This window comes from Scyliorhinus canicula, chromosome 29, assembly GCF_902713615.1.
Source record: "Scyliorhinus canicula chromosome 29, sScyCan1.1, whole genome shotgun sequence".
Taxonomy (NCBI): domain Eukaryota; kingdom Metazoa; phylum Chordata; class Chondrichthyes; order Carcharhiniformes; family Scyliorhinidae; genus Scyliorhinus; species Scyliorhinus canicula.
This window is the reverse complement of record NC_052174.1, coordinates 7,944,461-7,970,735: the sequence shown is the minus strand read 5'-3', so window position 1 is coordinate 7,970,735 and position 26,275 is coordinate 7,944,461. Positions and strand designations below refer to the sequence as shown.

General features: G+C 45.9%; 1 protein-coding gene across 1 annotated transcript in view; it reads right to left on the bottom strand.

Moving 5' to 3' along the window:
- The window catches only part of LOC119958294 (polyunsaturated fatty acid 5-lipoxygenase-like), a 172,224-nt gene that overhangs the window by 48,639 nt on the left and 97,310 nt on the right, over positions 1-26,275 (bottom strand). The window contains exons 9-12 of the mRNA XM_038786728.1: positions 15,919-16,027; positions 14,836-14,950; positions 6,765-6,886; positions 4,600-4,700 (exon numbers count right to left, since the gene is read on the bottom strand). Of these exons, the coding sequence (XP_038642656.1) occupies positions 4,600-4,700; positions 6,765-6,886; positions 14,836-14,950; positions 15,919-16,027 (447 nt within the window). The remainder of the gene's footprint in view (positions 1-4,599; positions 4,701-6,764; positions 6,887-14,835; positions 14,951-15,918; positions 16,028-26,275) is intronic.

The window sequence follows — 26,275 nt, the reverse complement described above, 5'->3', positions numbered from 1 at the left end:
GTTATTGATCGTGCATCAATTTATTGGACTTGATTTGAAGAATGGAGCTCCGCATCAAGCCTAAGTGTCTGCAACGTAGCCCCCATGCGGCAAACTCAGCGGCGACCTTTAAACACTGGCTGGCGTGTTTCAACGGATACATCAGGACAGCCACAATTACACCCACGGAAGACCAGAAACTGCAAGTTCTCTGCTCAAGGGTGAGCCCAGAAATCTACACGCTCATCGAGGACGCGGACAGTTTCAAGGCTGCGATGACCCGGTTGTAAGGACACTACATTCGCCCAGTAAATCAGGTTTATGCCCGGCATCTTCTAGCCACCAGATGTCAAATTCTGGGGGAATCGCTAGATGAATTCCACCGCGCACTGCTGGTACTAGGTAGGAACTGTGACTGTCCGCAAGTTTCAGCCAGCGACCACACCGAACGTTGAACCCGGGACGCCTTTGTTGCCCGTATGCTGTCCTCACAGATCCGCCAGCGGCTGCTGGAAAAGGAGACGCTGGGTCTCAAGGAGGCACGGGCACTCGCAAGCTCCTTAGATGTAGCCTCCCGCAACGCCCGAGCGTACGTACCCGACCGCGCTGCAGCCCCATGGGCAGCGTGGACCCCACCCGCAGCCGATTATGACGCATTTCCCAAACCCCTACAAGCGTGTGCCGCGCGGCTGCCAGGCAACCCCGGGGGGCCCAATGTTATTTTGCGGGCAAGCCAAGCACCCCCGGCAACACTGCCCGGCCCGATCCGCAACTTGCAAGGGCTGTGGGAAGAAGGGGCATTTTGTGGCGGTATGCCAGGCCCAGGCAGTTGCCGCTGTCTCCGGAGGCGAACCGGGGCCGCCGCCATTCCCCTCCTCGCAGGTCTTGTGCAGCCTTTGGGCGCCGCCATCTTCGATCCCGCGAGCCACGTGTGGACCCCGGGCGCCGCCATCTTGTCCCCCAGAGACCACGTGCGATTCATGGGCGCGCCATCTTGTCCACCCCGGGCCATGTGCGACCCATGGGCGCCGCCATCTTGGTGGGAGTCTCAAGACCCCAATTCGGATGACCGCACACCGCCCAAGGAGACCCATCAGCTTCTGCCACGAATCGCCTCAGTGACACTGAACCAGTCTCGGCCCCGAACTCTTTCGACCGCTACGACGACTGTCCTCATCAACGGACACAAGACATCCTGCCTGATCGACTCCGGGAGCACAGAGAGCTTTATGCACCCCAATACGGTAAGGCGCAGCTCCCTCACTATACACCCAGTTAACCAGAAAATCTCCCTGGCCTCCGGGTCTCACTCTGTAGAGATCAAGGGGCACTGCATAGCTAACCTCACAGTCCAGGGAAGAGAGTTTAACAATTACCGACTCTCTGTCCTCCCTCACCTCTGCGCTGCCACACTCCTGGGATTGACCTTCCAATGTAACCTCCAGAGCTTAACCTTTAAATTCGGCGGCCCTATACTCTCCCCCCCTCCCCCCTCCTCACTGCAGCCTCGCGACCCTCAAGGGCAACTCACCTTCCCTGTTTGCAAACCTCACCCCCGATTGCAAACCTGTCGCCACCAGGAGCAGACGGTACAGTGCCCAGGACCGGACCTTTATTAGGTCAGAAGTCCAGCGGTTACTGAAGGAAGGTATCATTGAGGCCAGCAACAGCCCCTGGAGAGCTCAAGTAGTGGTTGTAAAGACCGGGGAGAAGCACGGGATGGTCATTGATGATAGTCAGACCATCAACAGGTATACGCAGCTCGACGCGTACCCTCTCCCCCGCATATCTGATTTGGTCAATCAGATTGCACAATACAAGGTTACAAGGTCTTTTCCACGGTGGACCACAAATCCGCCTACCACCAGCTCCCCATTCGCCCGGACGACCGCAGGTACACTGCATTCAAAGCAGATGGGCGGCTCTACCAATTCCTAAGGGCTCCCTTCGGTGTCACAAATGGGGTCTCGGTCTTCCAAAGGGAAATGGACCGAATGGTTGACCGGTCCGATTTGTGGGCCACGTTTCTGTACCTCGACAACGTCACCATCTGCGGCCACGACCAGCAGGACCACGTCACCAACCATCGCAAATTTCTCCATACCGCCAGCCTCCTTAACCTGACCTATAACAAGGAGAAAGGCATATTCAGCACCGATCGTCTAGCCATCCTTGGCTACGTAGTGCACGATGGAGTCATAGGCCCCGACCCCGAACGCATGCGCTCCCTCATGGAGTTTCCCCTACCCACACTGCTCCAAGGCCCTGAAACGTTCCTGGGTTTTTTTACATATGACGCCCAGTGGGTCCCCAATTATGCGGACAAGGCCCGCCCACTAATCCAATCCACGGTTTTCCCCCTGTCGGCTGAGGCCTGCGGGATCTTCAGTCGCATAAAAGCAGACATCGCGAAGGCCACGATGCACGCAATCGATGAGTCCCTTCCCTTCCAAGTCGAGAGCAACGCATCCAATGTAGCTCTGGCAGCCACCCTCAACCAAGCGGGCAGGCCCATGGCCTTCCTCTCCCGCACCCTCCATGCTTCAGAAATCCGTCATTCCTCCGTTGAAAAGGAGGCCAAAGCCATAGTAGACGCTGTGCGGCAGTGGAGGCATTACCTGGCCGGCAGGAGATTCACGCTCCTCATTGACCAACGGTCGGTTGCTTTCATGTTTGTTAATGCACAAGATAAAGAACGATAAGATCTTACGGTGGAGGATCCAGCTCTCCAGCTACAATTACGAGATCTTGTATTGTCCCGGGAAGCTGATGCCCTATCCCGTGGCACATGTGCCAACGCACAAGTGGACCGACTCCGGACCTTCACGCTGACCCCTGCCACCCATTTTCACTCGTTTCTTCCATTTTATCAAAACCCGCAACCTGCCCTACTCCATCGAGGAGGTCAGGACCATCACCAGGAACTGCCAAATCTGCGCGGAGTGCAAGCCGCACTTCTACCAGCCAGAGAAAGCGCACCTGGTGAAGGTTTCCCACCCCTTTGAACGCCACAGCATGGACGTCCTCTCCCCTCCACCGACTGAAACACAACCTTCCTGAACTTGATTGACGAGTACTCCCGGTTCCCGTTCGCCATCCCCTGTCCCAACATGACCACTGCCACCGTCATTAAAGCCCTCCACAGCATCTTTACCCTGTTCGGTTTCCCCGCCTACGTTCACAGCGATAGGGGATCCTCCTTCATGAGCGACGAACTGCGTCAATTCCTGCTCAACAAGGGCATTGCCTCCAGCAGGATAACCAGGACAACCCCCGGGGAAATGGACAGGTGGAGAGGGAGAATGGAACGGTCTGGAAGACCGTCCTACTGGCCCTAAGGTCCAGAAATCTCCCAGTCTCCCACTGGCAGGATGTCCTCCCCGATGCACTCCACTCCATTCGATCACAACTGTGTACCATGACCAACGAAACACCTCATGAACGACCCCTTGTCTTCCCTAGGAAGTCCTCCTCCGGGACTTCGCTCCCAATCTAGCTGGCAGCTCCTGGGCCCATTCTGCTCCGCAAACACGTGCGGGCGCACAAGTCGGACTCGTTGGTCGAGAGGGTACACCTCCTTCATGCTAACCCTCAGTACGGCTATGTGGCATACGGCCGGCAGGATACGGTCTCCCTCCGGGACCTGGATCCCCACCCACACCCCCCTCACCCACCCACCGGCGCACTCCACGGCTGCCCCTTCCCAGGGGGATAAGTCCGCCCACTGGTCCCACTCAAGGGTGATGAAGCTGAAGACGGCACGCACCCGGAGTCATGGATGCCCGAGCCAGCACCTGCATCACCTCCGAGACTGCGAAGATCACAGAGGACCAGGGCCCCCGATCGGCTAATAGCTTCATTATCAAATGTATCTGTAAATAAATACCTGTAAATAATGTGTGTGACATGTAAAAAGGCAAAACACTGTACCACCGACGGGTACCGCCATAACCTCCACCACTGTACAACGCAAGACCACCACCCCCGCCGGACTCTTTTTTTTGACGGGGGTGAATGTGGTATTAGGGTTATTACGGTACCTAGGTTGGAGGTACCTGATACTGTAAGATCATTGGTGAAGTCTGCCTGCTGGATCCACCCAGTAAGGCGGAGTATAAGAGTCTGTGTTTCCCTAGCTGCTGCATCTGTCCCTGCGCTGCTGGGGGAAACATCTAGTTCAATAAAGCCTTCAATTGTCCTACAATCTCGCTTCGGGAGTTATTGATCGTGCATCAAGAGTAAACGGAGATTCTCTGGCCGATCGCCGAACGCGATTTCGGCGTCGGCGACCGCAGAACCCATCCCAGTGGCTCTCAGAATTTCTACTGCCTGTCATGAAATCAGCTCGGAACAGGGAGAGGTTATTCCAGCTCGCTCTCTGGGTACAGGCACTGCCCAATGTGGTACTGACCTCACACAGAGCAGAAGGCATCAGGTTCAATCTCTGTGCTGTCAGCTGACCCCAGCCAAGGCAGCTGTTGATCTCAGAACCCTGGGGTGTGTAAGCCTCACTTAGATCACAGCCCACATGTAATCCGGTGTGAAATTCTCTTTCTCTCTCACCAACCCCCTCTGCCCATCCGTCTCTTGATTGGAAAGTCTCGCTGTGTGAATGTTTACCTGTCCATTGTTCAAGGCTGCGTGCTGTGCACTGCAGTTGAAGATAATCATGGTGAGGAATTTGCAGAGTTCATCCTTGGTCTGAAACGATGTTGGAAATCCTGAAAGACAGACACCGTTCAGAAAGTAAAGCTGAGAGTAAATGGAGGGAGCTTCACTCGAGGTGGATTGTACTAGAGGTTGTGAGGGAGGATGTCCCATTCACCAGCGTTAACATCCCTCACCTTAATAAGCACAAAAGTTAGTCAAACCTTCTCAATGTTTATACGAACAGTAGTAAAGGGAGCAGCAGTAGGTGATATGGTCCCTCCAGTCTGCTCCACGATTCAACAAGGTCATGGCTCTTGAATCAACATGGTCAACGACATCACCTCTAATGTCGTAGTAACAGAGGAATAGGAAGAGACCGTGAGTCCCTTTAGTCTGTTCCACGATTCAGGGAGATAGATCATGGCTGAAGTGTCAATTTATAAACCGTTACCAAATTTTTCTTCTTTTGTTTGGCTCACCCGAATCTATCAATCTCAGGTTTAAAATTTATAATACAGCCTACATCATTTGCCATTCACAAAAAAAGAGTATAAAACTTCTCGCACCTTTCTGTGTCAAAGGTTTTCCTAATTTCAATTCTGAAATGTCCGAGACTCTCCAACAGAGTAATGCTCCCTCTACACTGTCCCCATCAAACACTCCCAGGGTAGGGACAGCACGGGGTTAGATACAGAGTAAAGCTCCCTCTACACTGTCCCCATCAAACACTCCCAGGACAGGTACAGCACGGGGTTAGATACAGAGTAAAGCTCCCTCTACACTGTCCCCATCAAACACTCCCAGGACAGGTACAGCACGGGATTAGATACAGAGTACAGCTCCCTCTACACTATCCTCATCAAACACTCCCAGGACAGGTACAGCACAGGGTTAGATACAGAGTAAAGCTCGCTCTACACTGTCCCCATCAAACACTCCCAGGACAGGTACAGCACGGGGTAAGATACAGAGTAAAGCTCCCTCTACACTGTCTCCATCAAACACTTCCAGGACAGGTACAGCACGGGGTTAGATACAGAGTAAAGCTCCCTCTACACTGTCTCCATCAAACACTCCCAGGACAGGTACAGCTACGGGGTTAGATACAGAGTAAAGCTCCCTCTACACTGTCCCCGTCAAACACTCCCAGGACAGGTACAGCACGGGGTTAGATACAGAGTAAAACTCCCTCTACACTGTCCCCATCAAACACTCCCAGGACAGGTACAGCACGGGGTAAGATACAGAGTAAAGCTCCCTCTACACTGTCTCCATCAAACACTCCCACACAGGTACAGCACGGGGTTAGATACAGAGTAAAGCTCCCTGTACACTGTCCCCATCAAACACTCCCAGGACAGGTACAGCACGGGGTAGATACAGAGTAAAGCTCCCTCTAAACTGTCCCCATCAAACACTCCCAGGACAGGTACAGCATGGGGTTAGATACAGAGTAAAGCTCTCTCTACACTGTTCGATTAAACACTCCCAGGACAGGTACAGCATGGGGTTAGATACAGAGTAAAACTCACTCAACACTGTCCCCCATCAAACACTCCCAGGACAGGTACAGCACGGGCTCAGACACAGAGTAAAGCTCCCTCTACAGACCTGCCAGCTTGATCTTGAGGGGCGGCGGAGGGGAAAGAGCGCGTCCCTTTGAGACTCCGGCCCGTCGATCGGTGGGCACCGATAGCGGGCCAGTCCCCTCCCGAGCACGGCCGTGGTGCTCGTCCCCTCTCCGCCCCCCACAAGCCACAAACTTACCTTTGGCGCCCATGTTCACGACGGCAGTGACCAGGTGTGGTTGCCGCCGTCGTGAACCGGTCGGGAACGTCAGGCCGCTCGGCCCATACGGGTCGGAGAATCGCCGGGAAAAACGGCCAGCGGCGATTCTCCCGAGCAGGGGGGTGGGAGAATCGCGGGGGGTGCCAGGGGGGGCGTGTCGTGAGTCGCCTGACCCTCCCGCGATTCTCCCACCCGGCGTGGAGAGCTGAGAATCGCGCCCCTTGTTTCTACGAGTGCCGGGAAACACACGGCTAAACGCGCTCACGATTTTGGGAAGATCGCATCCTATGATTTCAGAGGGAGAAGAATGGCTTGTTGTGTTCATGTCCGTGTTTACATTCACTTACCTGAATTTTTAGTGCCTTCAAATCCAACCTGATTGATGTCGTTAATCCAGGCCTGAACCTCAGTATCATCTTCTACCCACTCGTCTTCCTGGTAGTGATGCTTCACAATCTTGGTGACAAAGCTGAAGGTTACATTCAGATGTGTTGAGGATCAATAATGAGTTCAAACACACTTTACCTGTCAGGCATTTTAAATTCATTTGAGAGATGTGCGTACAAATGGAAAGGTCAACATTTTGATTTTTGATCCCAAGTTTCCCAGAGAAGGAGGTGATGGACTAACTTTTTGAGCTACAGTAGACCATGTGGTGATGCTGCTTCCCTAGCACTGTGACTAGTTGCGTTTCCAGCATTTTAATCGAGTGACGATGAAGGAATGACCAATATATATGGGCTAAATTGAGTTGGTGAGTGTGACTTGGAGGGGAATTTGGAATTGATGGTGTTGCTATGCACCTGCTGCTCTTGTGCTTCAGGATAGTTAATGCTTCTGTCTGCAGAGATACATGTATTATCTCTACTCCATGTCCCCCACCTCATAAGAATTCCAATATGCTTCCATATTTCCTAAAGAATCTCTTGTGTGGAACGTTATCAAATGTCTTCTGGAAGACTATATAAATAATATGCATAGTGTTAGGAATCTGAGTTCTTATAAGATGGTTATGGTTTAAGCTGTCTCTTTAATTCAAGGTGAAATAGGGCACTGAAGAGGTCCATGTGATCTGCTATCAGTTCTGCTCAATGACAAGGCTGTGTGGCCTGGTTAGCATGGTGACCAAGGCCCCAGCCCATTTATATTGAAGTTCGCTTGCCAGTTTCACACTTGATTGCAATGGGGGAGGTAAATGTTTTTGCGAATGAGACTTAGGCCTAAGGTTCTGAAGGTCAGAACACCGCTCCAGCTCACACTAAATGGTGCCGGAGCCCAGACTCTCCAACCTGGTGTCCACCATTTCCACCAGGGGCGGGGACAAGGGCGAGAGGTCTTTCATACAACTCATAGTTCATGGAGGTAGCAGCACATTAAATGGGCAGCTGCCTTCAGACCGGCAATTTTAATCATCAAAATTCCATGGACTTTGAACATTTGAGGAAAGGGTCTGAACCTACTGGAGCTCTTTGGAGTGGAAATTCACTCCTTTTTGAGAGGTAGGTACCCTTTGGGAGAAGGATTCTTAAAAGTAGTCACGTGCATAAAAAGTGGATCAGCTCGTTGGAACTGTCAACTCATTTCCATTTTATGTATTTAAATTTTTAAATAAAACTAGCCAGCCTGCAGTTCAAAAAATATTTGATCGATGGATGGATTTGTTTATTGACACGTGTACCGAGGTACAGTGAAAAGTATTTTTCTGCGAGCTGCTCAACAGATCATTCAGTACATGGGAAGAAAAGGGAATAAAACAAAATTCAAGAAAATACATAGTAGGGCAACACAAGATTAACAATGTAACTACATAAGCATTGGCATCGGATGAAGCATACAGGGTGTAGTGTTAATGAGGTCAGTCCATAAGAGGGTCATTTAGGAGTCTGGTGACAGTGGGGAAGAAGCTGTTTTTGAGTCTGTCCGTGTGTGTTCTCAGACTTCTGAATCTCCTGCCCGATGGAAGAAGTTGAAAAGTGAGTAAGCCGGGTGGGAGGGACCCTTGATTATGCTGCCCGCTTTCCCCCGGCAGCGGGAGGTGTAGATGGAGTCAATGGATGGGAGGCAGGTTCGTGTGATGGACTGGGCGGTATTCACGACTCTCTGAAGTTCCTTGCGGTCCTGGGCCAAGCAGTTGCCATACCCAGGCTGTGATGCAGCCCGATAGGATGCTTGCAATTTTACTCTATAGTTGTTGGCACAGGTCGTAGGCTTTTGTTATCGTATTCTTTCTGCCTGACTGTTTCCACGGCCTACCATTATCACCGTGAGGAGGCGGTGTTTACAATTTGATTGACAGCTATGAGTGGTTATAAAGAGATTGGCTGTCTTTGATGTTGGGGCTGCGAATACAAATATTTGTTGTTATAAAGAATTAAGTTGTTGAAGGGAGTTTAATGTGCTCAATGTGTTTTTAATCAATGAGATTGTTTTTTCGTATACTGAAGTCTGTATTGGATGCTTAGAACTTCGTTTTTTTCATCTCATCATTGCTCTTGATGTCTGTCCATGATGGATACTGGGGGAGTTGGCATGGAGGGTGTAAGGGCAAAGGGAGGTTAGTGGGAGGTCATGGATTGGCGTAACTTGGAACTAAGTTGGAATAGGGGTTATAAAGGGCTGTGGAGATGGGTGGGCACTCAAATGTGGCTTGGGTTGGCACTAAATGGGCATGGAGGACATGAGGGACCATGGGATGTGAGTTTGGAGACATGAAGTGGCACGGGTTGGCATGGATAGGGTGTGGTGATGTGGGGAGAGAAATAGGGGTGCGGGTTTAAGGGTTGTTTTCAGTTTTACTGCCTTTTGTATAAGTGGAATACCGAGGCAGGCCTTTACTGAGCACGCCTCAACACCCAACAGCCCGTGTGGCTACCTCCAGACTCGTTCCAGAACCGGCAGGCCCAACTCCAGTTGGCAGTGCTCCCCTCTCAAAACCTACCCCCCCGGCCCCACCCCAAACAAAAATCCAACCCTATTGAGCACCTTTGTCAGGTTTGCAGAGTCAGCGGCCGGGATTCTGCGATCTCGTGCCGGGTTGGAGCATCGGTGGGGGTCGCGAGAATTGCGCCACGTCGCTCCGACACCGGGTTGCTGATTCTCTGGAGACCAGAGAATCGGCAGCAATCACGCCCACGGGGTTGCCGCCGTGCCGGTCGGGGGCCATTGAAAGCAGCCCCCCCCCCCCCCCAGCGATTCTGCACGCCTCGACAGGCCGAGTGCCCGGCCAGTTCGACCGAGTCCCACCGGCGTGGGTTCCGAATGGACCTACCCAGCGGGACCTTGGAGTTCTGGCTGCGGAGGTCGTCCTGTTGGGGCAGCGGGAGGATCCGACTCTGGGGGGGGGGGGGAGGGGGGAGGCCTCCACGGTGGCCAGGCCCGCAATCGGGGCCTACCGTCGGGCGGGATAATCCCATGGAGGGCCGATGTTCCTCCGCGCCGGGATCCTGTCTGGGGGCCAGCGTGGACACGGCAATCCATGAGCATGCGCGAACCCGCGGCGGCTGTGGCGCGCCGGCTTTCGAGCAGCGGACACCACTCCGCCGCCGTATTATCCCCCTAGGAAGGGGTGAATGCCTGGGCCTGGAGGCCCTTTGACGCCAGAGTCGTTGCGCCGCTTTTGACGCCAGCGTCAGAACCTGGCGTCAGGATCAGAGAATCCTGGTCAGGAATTTCCTCGAGTCTGCACTCCCAAATCGGAAGTGAAAATTCAGCCCTTAACATCTCAGACACTATGAACAGTGAGTGAGAGAGTACCTAAGAGACAGAGAGTAGCGGCTGTGTGTCCAGCAGAAGGAAAGAATGCAAGTGAGAAGATATTCTCTGGTTGAAGAGTTGGAAATTTAAGGTTTCCGGAATATTCATTCACTGTGGAATCGGTGAGGAATCATTGGACTAAATCGTGCTGCTGGAGGTTTTGGACATCCAGGAAGGCTGAGAGACAGGGGTCTGGCAGGGCTTTGCTGATGTCACGTCCAAGATAGTGAAGGCAGGGGTGGTCACGGGTCCAGAGGTACGAATCCAGGGGCTGAGAGAGGCCGATGTCTTGGCCTTTGCCTCCTGGTACCTCAGAGACAGATTTTACTGGCAGGGAGGCACTCGGGGGTGTGGGTCATTGTCTTGGCCAGGTTTCTCCGGCTCGAGAAGATTAAGTTCACCGTGAGGGGATTGATGTTAGGGTTTGCCCGGATGTGGCAGCCATTTATCAACTTCTTTGGGAACAATTCAGTTGTCAGCGGTGGTGGTGGAGGGTTTAAAAAAGGGGAGGCATGGGGGTTTGTGTAAGGTGGGGGAATTGGGATTTAGGTTAGCCATGTTGGCCAGGTTTGGTTGTTCGGTGTGTGTCCTGTTCATCTTGCTCTTTTGATATCTGGTTGTTAAAATTGTTAAAATTCTAAATGCCTCAATAAAAATATGTTTTTTAAAAAAGTAAGCACTTCCCGTGGGTGGGTGGGTCATGTAACATGTGGGAGTCATCGCCCAGCATCTGAATCAGACCGTGATGCCTGGACAGTGTACCCGAACACTGCGGGAAGCAACACTACACACACAGCGGCCAACATTCAAAGGCCATGGGGATGGGACGCAGCTCCGGGGGACATGTCCACAGCCGGAGGGTGGGTGAGTTCCATGGCCAGCACCCCGGTCCGGGTGGTGTTGTGAGCGAGTGTCTGGGGTACAGGGTCTGGGGTCCCTGTTGCGGCCCGGGGTATATGGGGAAGGGTGGTGGTTGGGGAGGGGGGGAATCAATGATGGAAATGTAGGGTCCAGGATTGCAGCCACCGCTGTTTGTTGGTCTAACACCCTCTCCCAATGTCTGACAGATATTGGACGCGATGACAGCGGGGTTGGTTGTAGAAGTTGCGCTAGTGATGTTCGTGCTACGCGGTGCAGCCAGAAGCTGGAGACATCGGCAGCAGCTTCTGCAGATGCTGAGGCAGCGGCCCATGTGCCAGGGCCATGCCGCACACCCGAGGACCCGGCCGCATATCAGGCCAGGGAAGGAGCCGGGGGCAGAGGGAGTCACGCGTTGGCCCAAGTTGTACAGGCGGCGCTGGTCTTTTGAACAGATGACGGACAGCACATGCTGCAGGAGGCTCCACCTCAACAAGGAGATGGTGCGACACTTGTGCCATATCCTCGCGGAATTGGCACCACATGGAGGAGGGGGGACACCCACTTCCGATGGCCGTCAAGGTCACTGCAGCCTGAACTTTTACACCACGGGATCATTCCAGGGCTTGAGCAGGGATCTGTGTGGCATCTCACAGGCTACGGCCTACAGGTGCCTTACGGCAGGTCACCAATGCCTTGTAGGCCTGGGCAGGAGACTACATCGTTTCGACATGGACCAGGCCCAACAAGATGCCCGTGCAGCAGGTTTTCACACCTCGCTGAGATGCCCCAAGTCTAGGGAGTAGCGGATACCATGTCTGTTGCCCTGCTCTCACTGGGCCACCTGGGGTGCCTATGTTACCCAAAAGAGGTTGCATTCCCTCAACATACAGCTTATGTGCAGATAATACACGCGTGTGCCCCCTTCCTGGGGAGTGTGCTACATCCTGGGGCAGTTGGCCTTCCCTGCCCTATTGGAGGCCCATCCCAGGATGGGCGGCTGGCTCTTGGGGGGGAATAAGGGGTGTCCGCTGGGGACCTGGCTAATGACGCCAGTATGTATGCTGGAGACTGAAGCGGCGACCCCATACAACGAGGCCCATGCAGCCACCCGGGCTGTGATTGAGCGATGCATCAGACTCCTCAAGATGCGGTTCCTAGACTGTTCCAGAGGTGCCCTGTGGCACCCCCCCGCCGCGGAGGGTCGCCTGCTTTGTGGTGGTCTGGCTGTGTCCTCCACAACCTGGCACAGGTTAACTGAAAGGCATTGTGGGAGAAGTTGGAGATTAGATTGTCGAAGTCTTGGCTCAAAACCTGAGTCGGAATGTTCCATCGGCCGACCCCGGAATTGGGAAGTGAAATGGGTGGAGAATCGGTGGCAGCCGTCGGTTTCACGGCAAATCACAATTCTGCGTCACCTCGACAGCATAGTCAATGTGCTCCAGAACACGTGTACGGTATACACCGTTGGCAGATCGTTTGTGGGCCTGGCCTGTATTCTTCGAGGCCTCAGCAATTCTATGCCTCCACCAGGGCAAATTCCCGACCCCGAGGTTCACTTGTGCTTTTAACAATCGGCAAACCGGTGCCTTCGCTGATGAGGGAGAGAGAGGAGGTAGGAAATGGAGAGGCGCAACTGTGGGCTGCCGGCCCTGACCACTGGCCGGGAAAGGTGGTGGGAATGGGCTTGGGTGACGCCCGTTCACAGGACTGGGGCGTTGCCCAGGCATGGATTGCAATTGCCACGACCCGCAAGGCAACCAACTTGCTGTGCACCCCACTGCCACCCACCTTGGCCTGTGGTTCTACAGAGTGACACCGGCTGTATCGGTGCCCCCAACTCACGCCCCCGCACCCCATCCCCCACCCTACCATCACGCCCCACACCCCACCCTCCACCACCCCCACATCCCCCAACCAGCTGCCACCTACTGGCAGGTAATCAGGTGGCCCACCCAAAACAATGCCCACTGCAGCTCCTATGGGGCACCGGACGGATGCCATGGAGCGCAACACCGGCAAGGGTAGCACCAGTCGATGGGCCAGGGCCAGAGGCACCCATGATGCCTGGAAACGACCTGCCAGGCATGCAGAGATGGGAGGGGGCAGCATGCAGGAGAAGGGTCCACAGTGTGAACCGGGGGCACTATGTAGCTCGTTGGACCTGGTTGGGCACGGGGGTACGCATCATGATAACATGTCTAACTTTCTTCCCCTGCAGACAATGGATATTGGAATTCAGCCAGCAGTGCTGGCTTTCAGCCGAGTCCCCGGACCGCTGGGATTCAATGTGGCTGTACGAGTTGGAGCTGCTCGAGGTGGAGGAAGCTGCAGAAGTGGAGCCTGCCCCAGAGGAACAGGAGGCAGCCGCTCAGGATGGAGAGCCGGCCGCCCCATGGGTCGAGAAGGAGGCAGTGGTGCAAGGGAGACGCCACAGGAGGCCTCGTGTGTACCGGCAGCGCCTGTCATTTAAGGACCTGCCATACTGGGCATGCCGTTGCTGTCTCCGGCTGAGCAGAGGGACAGTGCGACTTATCTATCAGATCATGGCACACCTGGCGCCATGGGGGAATGAAGGAGGACACCTGCTCCCGGTGGTCGTCAAGGTGACGGTTGCCGTGAACTTTTACTCCATGGGCTCCTTCCAGGCGCCAAGTGGGGACCTGTCCAGGATCTCGAGAGCTCGGTGCACAGGTGCATCCATGCCATCACGGATGCCCTATAAGCCCAGTCGGCACAATACATCCATTTCAATGTGGACCAGGATGCCCGGGCAACGTTGTTAACTGCCATCGACGGGATGGCCCGGGTCCAGGAGTTGATTGGATGCTGTCGCCATACGAGCCCCTGCAGATGACAGGCCGCTCTCCTCAAACCAAATCCAAACCCACGCAAAAACGGGGAGAATGTGCAAACTCCACACGGACAGTGACTTGGGGCTGGGATCGAACCTGGGACCTCAGCGCCGTGAGGCAGCAGTGCTAACCGCTGCGCCATTGTGCCACCGCCCTTTAAGATGGTTCTTCAGAGTTTTAATTTCAGGATAAATGAACATGCGTGAGGGAGATCATGAGGAACCAGGGGCGGGATTCTCCGGGCCTCCATGCTGAAATCGCGCTTGGGGCGGGGGGGGGGGCGGAGAATGGGGCGACAACTGACCAAGTTCCCGACAGCGTGGTTCACTCACAGTTCCACCCAGTGGGAGCTCGGAGTGGGGGGGTGGGGGGGGGGTGGGGGGGGGGGGGTGGGGGGGGGGGGGGGGGTCCATCACCGGCGTGGGCCTCCAGGACAGCCAGGCTCACTATCTGGGGCCACCTATTGGCGGGCGCGTGCAATCTGAGGGGGTGGGCCTATATATATGGGGCCGGCCCGTCATGTTGCGTGGACGCGTGGGCGGATGTGCAGGGCCCCGTGTCGGCAGCCAGAGCTGCCAGGACTACTCCGGGGCCCTGATAGCCCCCTTCTCCAGGAAAATCCAGATTGATTTGCGCCCGTTTTCTCGTGGGCGTGGGGACGTAGCCCCATTATCAGAGAATTCCGCCCCCGAGATCTATTCACACTTGGACATACTCAGCTGCACTGACTGAGGAGAAAAACCTCGCATTGTTCACCATCAGCTGGGTGACAGATTGAGTATCTGCAGCCAGGTCACCGACGCCCAGCAGATTCCATGCTAGAGTTGAGTCCTCGATAACTGACTCTAATGTGTTCACTAGGGTGTCACATGCTGGTGAGTGTTGGCGAGACACAATTCTGAGAGTTTTCCACTCAATCGCCTCACTGAAAGAACCCGAATTTGTCACTTACTCGAGAATCGCAGACCATATGGAAAGGCCATCGTCCTTGTAAAAGTAGCCCTTTAGATGAGTGACTCCTCGATGCTCCAGGTCATCTGGTAGACACAGAGATTGGTAGGTCAGGGCTCGGAATGCTTTGGAAGATAGGAAATGATTGTCGTCCTCTTTGACACCAAACATCTTTGGGAAACAAAACAGACAAATTAAATCCAATTTGTTGGCAGCAACAGGTCAGACTGACGAGGAGTTTGGGTGAACCCTGGACTGTAAATACTGTCTTGCTAATTTTACTGAAGACTCAAAGAACAAAGAAAATTACAGCACAGGAACAGGTCCTTCAGCCCTTCCAGCCTGCGCCAACTCGATGAAGGATTGATGACCACAGTATGGGGGGGGGAGATCAAACTTCAAAAGAACAAAAGTAATATTGAATGAGGTTTAGCATAACCTTACACCAATGTCACAAAGGGGTAATAGAGACAAGGCATTCTCACACAACGGGATCACTTTTCATCTTTTTTGGGCACAGGATATGCTTACATCCCAAATACAAAGGTGAGGAAACAGGAGCGGAAACCTATGCCGGTGATGCAACCGTGGCTCAGTGATGAGCACCATCACCTGAGTCAGGAGGTTATGAGTTCGTCTTACTCCAGAGGCCTGAAGTATAAAACCTAGGCTGATACTCCCAGCACTATTACTGGGGGAGTGCTGCAATGTCCGAGATAACAGATTGGGGATTACAGCTGTTCTCCTAGGTGGATGTTAAAGGTCGCATGGCCACTCTTTTGAAGCAGAGCGAGGGAGTTATCCCTGTTCCCTGGGCCAATATTAATAACTCAATCACGTCGCTATCATTTACATGTATCCATACAAAAAAAGGCAGGAGCTTCTGGAACCATTGCAAATCCCATCACCAAACTGGACAAAGTAGAAATGAATGGAGATTCTCCACCACATCACTAAACATTCAGCTGGATCACACTCAAAACTCAAACATCACTGATTAGAAAATCTACGTCCCAGCATTAATACCTCCACATTAATCAGCGCAACATTAATTAGAATATATTTGAAGAGCAATTAAGCAGACAGAACAGGGAAGCAAGACTCACTTGGCTGACGTAACCTTTACTCCCGATCAGCTTCGATCTCGCAATGGTGTTGATGTGAATCGTGTATTTAATATGAGGAACCAGAAGCTGAACAGAAACAGAATATTCACATTGAGAATACCCTCCATCGTGTTGTGCGGCACAACCATTGTGCTAAACGTCAGAGATTTCAAAGTGGTCAAGAATTCAAAACTCGGCATCTATGAGGTGCTGTGGGCCAACAGCAGCAGCAGAATTGGGCTCAACCACAATCTGTAACCTTGTAGCCTGGCATAGCCCTCACTTTACCATTAACAACAAGCTGGGGAACAATCTTGATTCAATGGAGAATGCTGGAGGGCATGACAGGAGCAGCACCAGACATACTGTAAAATGAAGTAACAACCTGGTGACGCTATAACACAGGACTATTAACATGGATTAGACAGAGCCAAGCGATCCCACAGACAACAGATCAGGTCTAAGCACTGCAGTCCCACCACATCCAGACATGAATGGTGGTGGACAATTAAACATCTCACTTGAAGAAGCAGCTCCACAACTTCACTCCTGCTCAATGACGGAGGAGCTTAGCACATCAGTTCAAAAATCAAGGCTGAAGCATTTGCAATCATCTGCAGCCAGAAGTGTTGAGTAGGTGATCCATCTCAGCCCCTGCCGGAGGTCCCCAGGATCACAGATCACAGTCTTCAGCTAATTTGATTCACTCTATATGATATCAAGAACAGCTGAAGGCACTGGGTGCTGCAAAAGCTATGAACCTCACACTATCCAGGCTTGGGCTAACAAGTGGCAAGTAGCATTTGGGCCACACAAGCTCCAGGCAATGACCATCCTCAACAAGAGAGAATCTAATCATCCTCCTTTTGACATTCAATGACATTACCATTGTTGAATCCCTCACCACCAACATCTTGGGGTTATCCTTGACCAGATACTGAACTGGAGGAGCCACATAAATAATGCTACAAAAACAGGTCAGGTGTCGGGAATTCTGTGGCGAGGATGAACATTTGCCATCAACCACCACCCTCTGTCTTCTTTCAGCTAGCCAATTACTGATCCAAACAAGATAAATCACCTTCAATCCCATACTTCCGTATTTTCTGCAATAGCCTACCGTGTGGAACCTTATCAAACGCCTTACTGAAATCCATATACACCACATCAACCGCTTTATCCTCATCCATCTGTTTGGTCACCTTCTAAAAAAACTCAATAAGGTTTGTGAGGCATGACCTACCCTTCACAAAACCGTGTGGACTATCGCTAATAAACTTGTTCTTTTCAAGATGATTATAAACCCTATCTCTTATAACCTTTTCCAACATTTTACCCACAACCGAAGTAAGGCTCACAGGTCTATAATTACCAGGGTTGTCTCTACTCCCCTTCTTGAACAAGGGGACAACATTTGCTATCCTCCAGTCTTCCGGCACTATTCCTGTCGACAAAGACGACATAAAGATCAAGGACAAAGGCTCTGCAATCTCCTCCCTGGCTTCCATGAGAATCCTAGGATAAATCCCATCTGGCCCAGGGGACTTATCTATTTTGACATTTTCCAAAATTGATAACACCTCCTCCTTTTGAACCTCAATTCCATCTAGCCTGGTCGACTGAACCTGAGTATTCTCCTCGACAACATTGTCTTTCTCCAGTGTAAACACTGATGAAAAATATCCATTTAACGCTTCCCCTATCTCCTCTGATTCCACACACAACTTTCCACTACTATCCTTGATTGGCCCTAATTTTACTCGAGTCATTCTTTTGTTCCTGATATACCTATAGAAAGCCTTAGGGTTTTCCTTGATCCAATCCGCCAACGACTTTTCGTGTCCTCTCCTCGCTCTTCTTAACTCTCCCTTTAGGTCCTTCCTGGCTAACTTGTAACTCTCAAGTGCCCTAACTGAGCCTTCATGTCTCACCCTAACATAAGCCTTCTTCTTCCTCTTGACAAGTGCTTCAACTTCCTTAGTAAACCACGGTTCCCTTGCTCGACAACTTCCTCCCTGCCTGACAGGTACATACTTATCAAGGACACGCAGTAGCAGTTCCTTGAAAAAGCTCCACATTTCGATTGTACCCATCCCCTGCAGTTTCCTTCCCCATCCTATACATCCTAAATCTTGCCGAATAGCATCATAATTGCCTTTGCTCCAGCTATAATTCTTGCCTTGCGGTATATATCTATCCCTGCCCATTGCTAAAGTAAACATAAACGAATTGTGATCACTATCACCAAAGTGCTCACCCACATCTAAATCTAACACCTGGTCAGGTTCATTACCCAGTACCAAATCCAATTTGGCCTCGCCCCTTGTTGGCCTGTCTACATACTGTGTCAGAAAACTCTCCTGCACACACTGCACAAAAACTGACCAATCTATAGTACTCGAACTATACTCAATCAATCACATTCAATATATTCAATCACATTCAGTATACACAATAACACTCAGTATATTCAATCACATTCAGTATACTCAATCACGTTCAGTATGCTCAATAACATTCAGTGTTCTCAATCACATTCAGTATACTCAATCACATTCAGTATGCTCAATCACATTCAGTATACTCAATCACATTCAGCATACTCAATCACATTCAGTATACTCAATCACATTCAGTATGCTGAACTACAGTCAGTATTCTCAATCACATTCAGTATACTCCGTCACATTCAGTATACTCAATCATATTCAGTATACACAATCACATTCAGTATGCTCAATCATATTCAGTATACTCAATCACATTCAGTATGTTCAATCACATTCAGTATACTCAATCATATTCAGTAGACACAAACACATTCAGTATGCTAAATTATGTTGAGTATATTGAATTATTTTCAGTACATTCAATAACGTTCAGTATTCTCAATCGCATTCAGTATATTCAATCACATTCAGTATACTCAATCATATTCAGTATACTCAATCACATTCAGTACACTCAATCACATTCAGTATGCTGAACTACAGTCAGTATTCTCAATCACATTCAGTATACTCCGTCACATTCAGTATACTCAATCACATTCAGTAGATTCAATCACATTCAAAATACTCAATTACATTCAGTATACTCAATCACATTCAGTAGATTCAAACACATTCAGTGTAATCAATCACATTCAGTATACTCAATCACATTCAGTATACTCAATCACATTCAATATACTCAATCACATTCAGTAGATTCAATCATATTCAATATACTCAATCACATTCAATATACTCAATTACATTCAGTATACTAATCTCATTCAGGTATATTCAATGATATTCAGTATATTCAATAACATTCCGTATAGAAAATCATGTTGAGCATATTCAAACACATTCAGTATGCTGAATCACATTGGTATATTCAACCAAATTCAATACACTCAATAAATTCAGCATAATCAATCACATTCAGTATGCTCAATCACATTCAGCATATTCAATCACATGCAGTATATTCAATCACATTCAGTACACTCAATCACATTCAGTATATTCAATCATATTCAGTATACTCAATCACATTCAGTATACTCAATCACATTCAGTATATTCAATCATATTCAGTATACTCAATCACATTCAGTATATTCAATCACATTCAGTATACTCAATCACATTCAGTACACTCAATCACATTCAGTATACTCAATCACATTCAGTACACTCAATCACATTCAGTATGCTCAATCACATTCAGTATACTCAATCACATTCAGTATATTCAATCACATTCAGTATATTCAATCACATTCAGTATTCACAATCACATTCAGTAAACTGAATCACATTCAGTATACTCAATCACATTCAGTACACTCAATCACATTCAGTATGCTCAATCACATTCAGTATACTCAATCACATTCAATATATTCAATCACATTCAGTATTCACAATCACATTCAGTAAACTGAATCACATTCAGTATATTCAATCACATTCGGTATCCTCAATCACATCCAGTATCCTCAATCACATCCAGTATCCTCAATCACATTCAGTATACTCAATCACAATCAGTATACTCATCTCACATTCGGTATGCTGAACCACAGTCAGTATTCTCAATCACATTCAGTATCCTCAATCACATTCAGTATACTCAATCACATTCAGCATACTCAATCACATTCAGCATACTCAATCACATTCAGCATACTCAATCACATTCAGTATGCTGAACTACAGTCAGTATTCTCAATCACATTCAGTATGCTCAATCACATTCAATATACTCAATCACATTCAGCATACTCAATCACATTCAGCATACTCAATCACATTCAGCATACTCAATCACATTCAGTATGCTGAACTACAGTCAGTATTCTCAATCACATTCAGTATGCTCAATCACATTCAGTATACTCAAACACATTCAGCATACTCAATCACATTCAGCATACTCAATCACATTCAGTATGCTGAACTACAGTCAGTATTCTCAATCATATTCAGTATACTTAATCACATTCAGTATTCTCAATCACATTCAGTATTCTCAATCACATTCAGTATGCTCAATCACATTCAGTATACTCAATCACATTCAGTATACTCAATCACATTCAGTATGCTCAATCACATTCAGTATTCTCAATCACATTCAGTATGCTCAATCACATTCAGTATCCTCAATCACATTCAGTATTCTCAATCACATTCAGTATGCTCAATCACATTCAGTATACTCAATCACATTCAGTATACTCAATCACATTCAGTATTCTCAATCACATTCAGTATGCTCAATCACATTCAGTATACTCAATCACATTCAGTGTACTCAATCACATTCAGTATACTCCATAACATTCAGTATGTTCAATCACGTTGAGTATACTCAATCACATTGCTATATTCAATCAATTCTGTATACTCAATAACATTCAGTGTAATCAATCACATGCAGTATACTCAATCATTTTCAGTATACTCAATCGCATTCCATATACTCAATCACATTCAGTAAACTCAATAACATTCAGTATACTCAATAACAATCAGTATACTCAATCATATTCAGTAGACACAAACACATTCAGTATGCTAAATTATGTTGAGTATATTCAATTATATTCAGTACATTCAATAACGTTCAGTATTCTCAATCGCATTCAGTATGTTCAATCACGTTCAGTATAATCAATCACATTTCTATATTCAATCAATTCAGTATACTCAATAACATTTAGTATAATCAATCACATGCAGCATACTCAATCATATTCAGTAAACTCAATCACATATGGTATATTCAATCACACTCAGTATTCTCAATCTCATTCAGTATACTCAATCACATGCAATATACTCAATCACATTGGCTATATTCATTCATATTCAGTAAACTCAATCACATATGGTATATTCAATCACACTCAGTATTTTCAATCTCATTCAGTATACTCAATCACATGCAATATACTCAATCACATTGGCTATATTCAATTGCGTTCAGTGTACTCAATCACATTCATTATATTCAATCATATTCAGTATATTCAATAACATTCAGTATACTAAATCATATTCAGTATATTCAATCACATTCATTAAAGTCAATCACATTAGGTATATTCAATCACATTCAGTAAACTCATCCACATTCAGTATACTCAATCACATTCCGTATACTCAATCACATTCAGTGTACTCAATCACATTCAGTATACTCAATCACATTCAGTATATTCATTCACATTGAGTATACTCAATCACATTGGCTATATTCAATCACATTCAGTAAACTCAACCACATTCAGTGTACTCAATCACATTCAGTATATTCAATTATATTCAGCAGACTAAATCCCATTCAGTATATTCAATTATATTAAGTAGACTAAATCATATTGAGTATATTCAATCACATTCAGTATGCTCAATCACATGCAGTATATTCAATCACATGCAGTATATACAATTATATTCAGTATACTCAATCACATTGGCTATATTCAATCACATTCAGTATATTCAATCACATTCAGTATACTCAATCACATTCCCTATACTCAATCACATTCAGTATACTCAATCACATTCAGTATGCTCAATCACATTCAGCATACTCAATCACATTCAGTATACTCAATCACATTCAGTATACTCAATCACATTCAGTATACTCAATCATATTCAGTATACTCAATCACATTGGCTATCTTCAATCACATTCAGTATATTCAATCACATTCAGTATACTCAATCACATTGACTATATTCAATCACATTGAGTATACTCAACCACATTCATTATACTCAATCACACTCAGTATACTCAATCTCATTCAGTATATTCATTCACGTTCAGCATACTCAATCACATTGGCTATATTGAATCACATTCAGTATACTCAATCACATTCAATATATTCAACCACATTCAGTATACTCAATCACATTCCTTATACTCGATCACATTCAGTATACTCAATCACATTCAGTATACTCAATCACATTCAGTATACTCAATCACATCGGCTATATTCAATTACATGCAGTATTCACAATCACATTCAGTATATTCATTCACATTCAGTATACTCAATCACATCGGCTATGTTCAATCACATTCAGTATACTCAATCACCTTCAATATACTCAATCACATTCAGTGTACTCAATCACATTCAATATATTCAATTATATTCAGTAGACTAAATCATATTGAGTATATTCAATCACATTCAGTATACTCAATCACATTCAGTATGCTCAATCACATTCAGTATATTCAATCACATGCAGTATATTCAATTATATTCAGTAGACTAGATGATATTGAGTATATTCAATCACATTCAGTATACTCAATAGCATTCAGTATGCCCAATCACATTCAGTATACTCAGTCACATTCAGTATACTCAATAGCATTCAGTATGCCCAATCACATTCAGTAAACTCAATCACATTGCTCTATTCAATCAATTCAGTATACTCAATAACATTCAGTATAATCTATCACATGCAGTGCACTCAATCATATTCAGTATACTCAATCACATTCCGTATACTCAATCACATTCAGTATACTCAATCACATTCAGTATACTCAATCTCCTTCAGTATACTCAATCACATTCAGTAAACTCAATCACATTGGGTATATTCAATCACACTCAGTATACTGAACCACATTCAGTATATTCATTCACAGTCAATATACTCAATCACATTTAGTATACTCAATCATATTCAGTATACTCAATCACATTCAGTACACTCAATCACATTCAGTATGTTCAATCACATTCAGTATATTCAATCACATTCAGTAGACCCAATCACATTCAGTATACTCAATCACATTCAGTTGACAAAAATACATTCCGTTTGCTAAATTATGCTGAGTATATTCAATTATATTCAGTACATTCAATAATGTTCAGTCTTCTCAATCGCTTTCAGTATATTCAATCATATTCAGCATACTCAATCATATTCAGTATACTCAATCACATTCAGTATACTCAATCACATTCAGTGTACTCAATAACATTCAGGATACTCAATCACATTCAGTAGATTCAATCATATTCAATATACTCAATTACATTCAGCGTACTCAATCTCATTCAGTACATTCAATCACATTCAATATACTCAATCACATTCAATATACTCAATTACATTCAGTATACTAATCTCATTCAGGTAGATTCAATCATATTCAGTATATTCAATAACATTCCGTATAGAAAATCATATTGAGCATATTCAAACACATTCAGTATGCTGAATCACATTGGTATATTCAACCAATTTCAGTATACTCAATAAAGTCAGTATAATCAATCACATTTGGTATACTCAATCACATTCAGTATATTCAATCACATTCAGTATACACAATCACATTCAGTATACTCAATCACATTCAGTATACTCAATAACATTCAGTATACTCAATAACATTCAGTATACTCAATAACATTCAGTATACTCAATCATATTCAGTAGACACAAACACATTCAGTGTGCTAAATTATGTTGAGTATATTCAATTATATTCAGTACATTCAATAACGTTCAATATTCTCAATCACATTCAGTATGTTCAATCACGTTCAGTATACTCAATCACATTTCTATATTCAATCAATTCAGTATACACAATAACATTCAGTATAATCAATCACATGCAGTATACTCAATCATATTCAGTATACTCAGTCATATTCAGTATACTCAATCACATTCAGTAAACTCAATCACATTGGGTATATTCAATCACACTCAGTATACTCAATCTCATTCAGTATACTCAATCACATTCAGTATACTCAATCACATTCAGTATACTCCATAACATTCAGTATGTTCAATCACATCCAGTATACTCAATCACATGCAATATACTCAATAATATTGGCTATATTCAATCACATTCAGAATACTCAATAACATTCAGTATACTAAATTCAATTATATTCAGTACATTCAATAACGTTCAATATTCTCAATCACATTCAGTATGTTCAATCACGTTCAGAATATTTAATCACATTTCTATATTCAATCACATTAATTAAAGTCAATCACATTGGGTATATTCAATCACATTCAGTATATTCAATCACATTAATTAAAGTCAATCACATTCAGTATATTCAATCACACTCAGTATACTCAATCACATTCAGAAGACTCAATGTCATTCAGTATATTCATTCACATTCAGTATACTCAATCACATTCAGTATGCTCAATCACATTGGCTATATTCAATAACATTCAGTATACTCAATCACATTGGCTATATTCAATCACATTCAGTATACTCAATCACATTCAGTATATTCAATAACATTCAGTATACTAAATCATATTGAGTATATTCAATCACATTCCGTACAGAAAATCATATTGAGCATATTCAAACACATTCAGTATGCTGAATCACATTGGTATATTCAACCAAATTCAGTATACTCAATAAATTCAGTAAAATCAATCACATTTGGTATACTCAATCACATTCAGTATATTGAATCACATTCAGTATACACAATCACATTCAGTATACTCAATCACATTCAGTATACTCAATAACATTTAGTATACTCAATAACATTCAGTATACTCAATCATAAACGGTAGACACAAACACGTTCAGTGTGCTAAATTATGTTGTGTATATTCAATTATATTCAGTACATTCAATAACGTTCAGTATTCTCAATCACATTCAGTATATTCAATCACGTTCAGTATGCTCAATCATATTCAGTATACTCAATCACATTTCTATATTCAATCAATTCAGTATACTCAATAACATTCAGTATAATCAATCACATGCAGTATACTCAATCATATTCAGTATACTCAGTCATATTCAGTATACTCAATCACATTCAGTAAACTCAATCACATTGGGTATATTCAATCACACTCAGTATACTCAATCTCATTCAGTATACTCAATCACATTCAGTAAACTCAATCACATTGGGTATATTCAATCACACTCAGTGTACTCAATCTCATTCAGTATATTCATTCACATTCAGTATACTCAATCACATTCAGTATACTCAATCACATGCAATATACTCAATCATATTGGCTATATTCAATCACATTCAGTATACTCAATAACATTCACTATACTAAATCATATTGAGTATATTCAATCACATTAATTAAAGTCAATCACATTGGGTATATTCAATCACATTCAGTATGCTCAATCTCATTCAGTATACTCAATCACATTCAGTATATTCAAACACATTCAGTATACTCAATCATATTCAGTATATTCAATCAAATTCAGTATATTCAATTGCGTTCAGTGTACTCTATCACATTCAGTATACTCAATCATATTAAGTATACTCAATTACATTCAGTATACTCAACCACATTCAGTATACTCAACCACATTCAGTATACTCAATCATGTTCAGTATATTCAATCACATTCAGTATACTCAATCACATTCAGTATACTCAATCACATTCAATATACTCAATCACATTCAGTATACTCAATCATATTCAGTATATTCAATCACATCAGTATACTCAATCACATTCAGTATATTCAATAACATTCAGTATGTTCAATCACGTTCAGTATACTCAATCACATTGCTATATTCAATCAATTCAGTATACTCAATCACATTCAGTATAATCAATCACAGGCCGTATACTCAATCATATTCAGTATACTCAATCACATTCAGTATGCTCAATCACATTCAGTATATTCAATCACACTCAGTATACTCAATCACATTCAGTATACTCAATGTCATTCAGTATATTCATTCACATTCAGTATACTCAATCACATTTA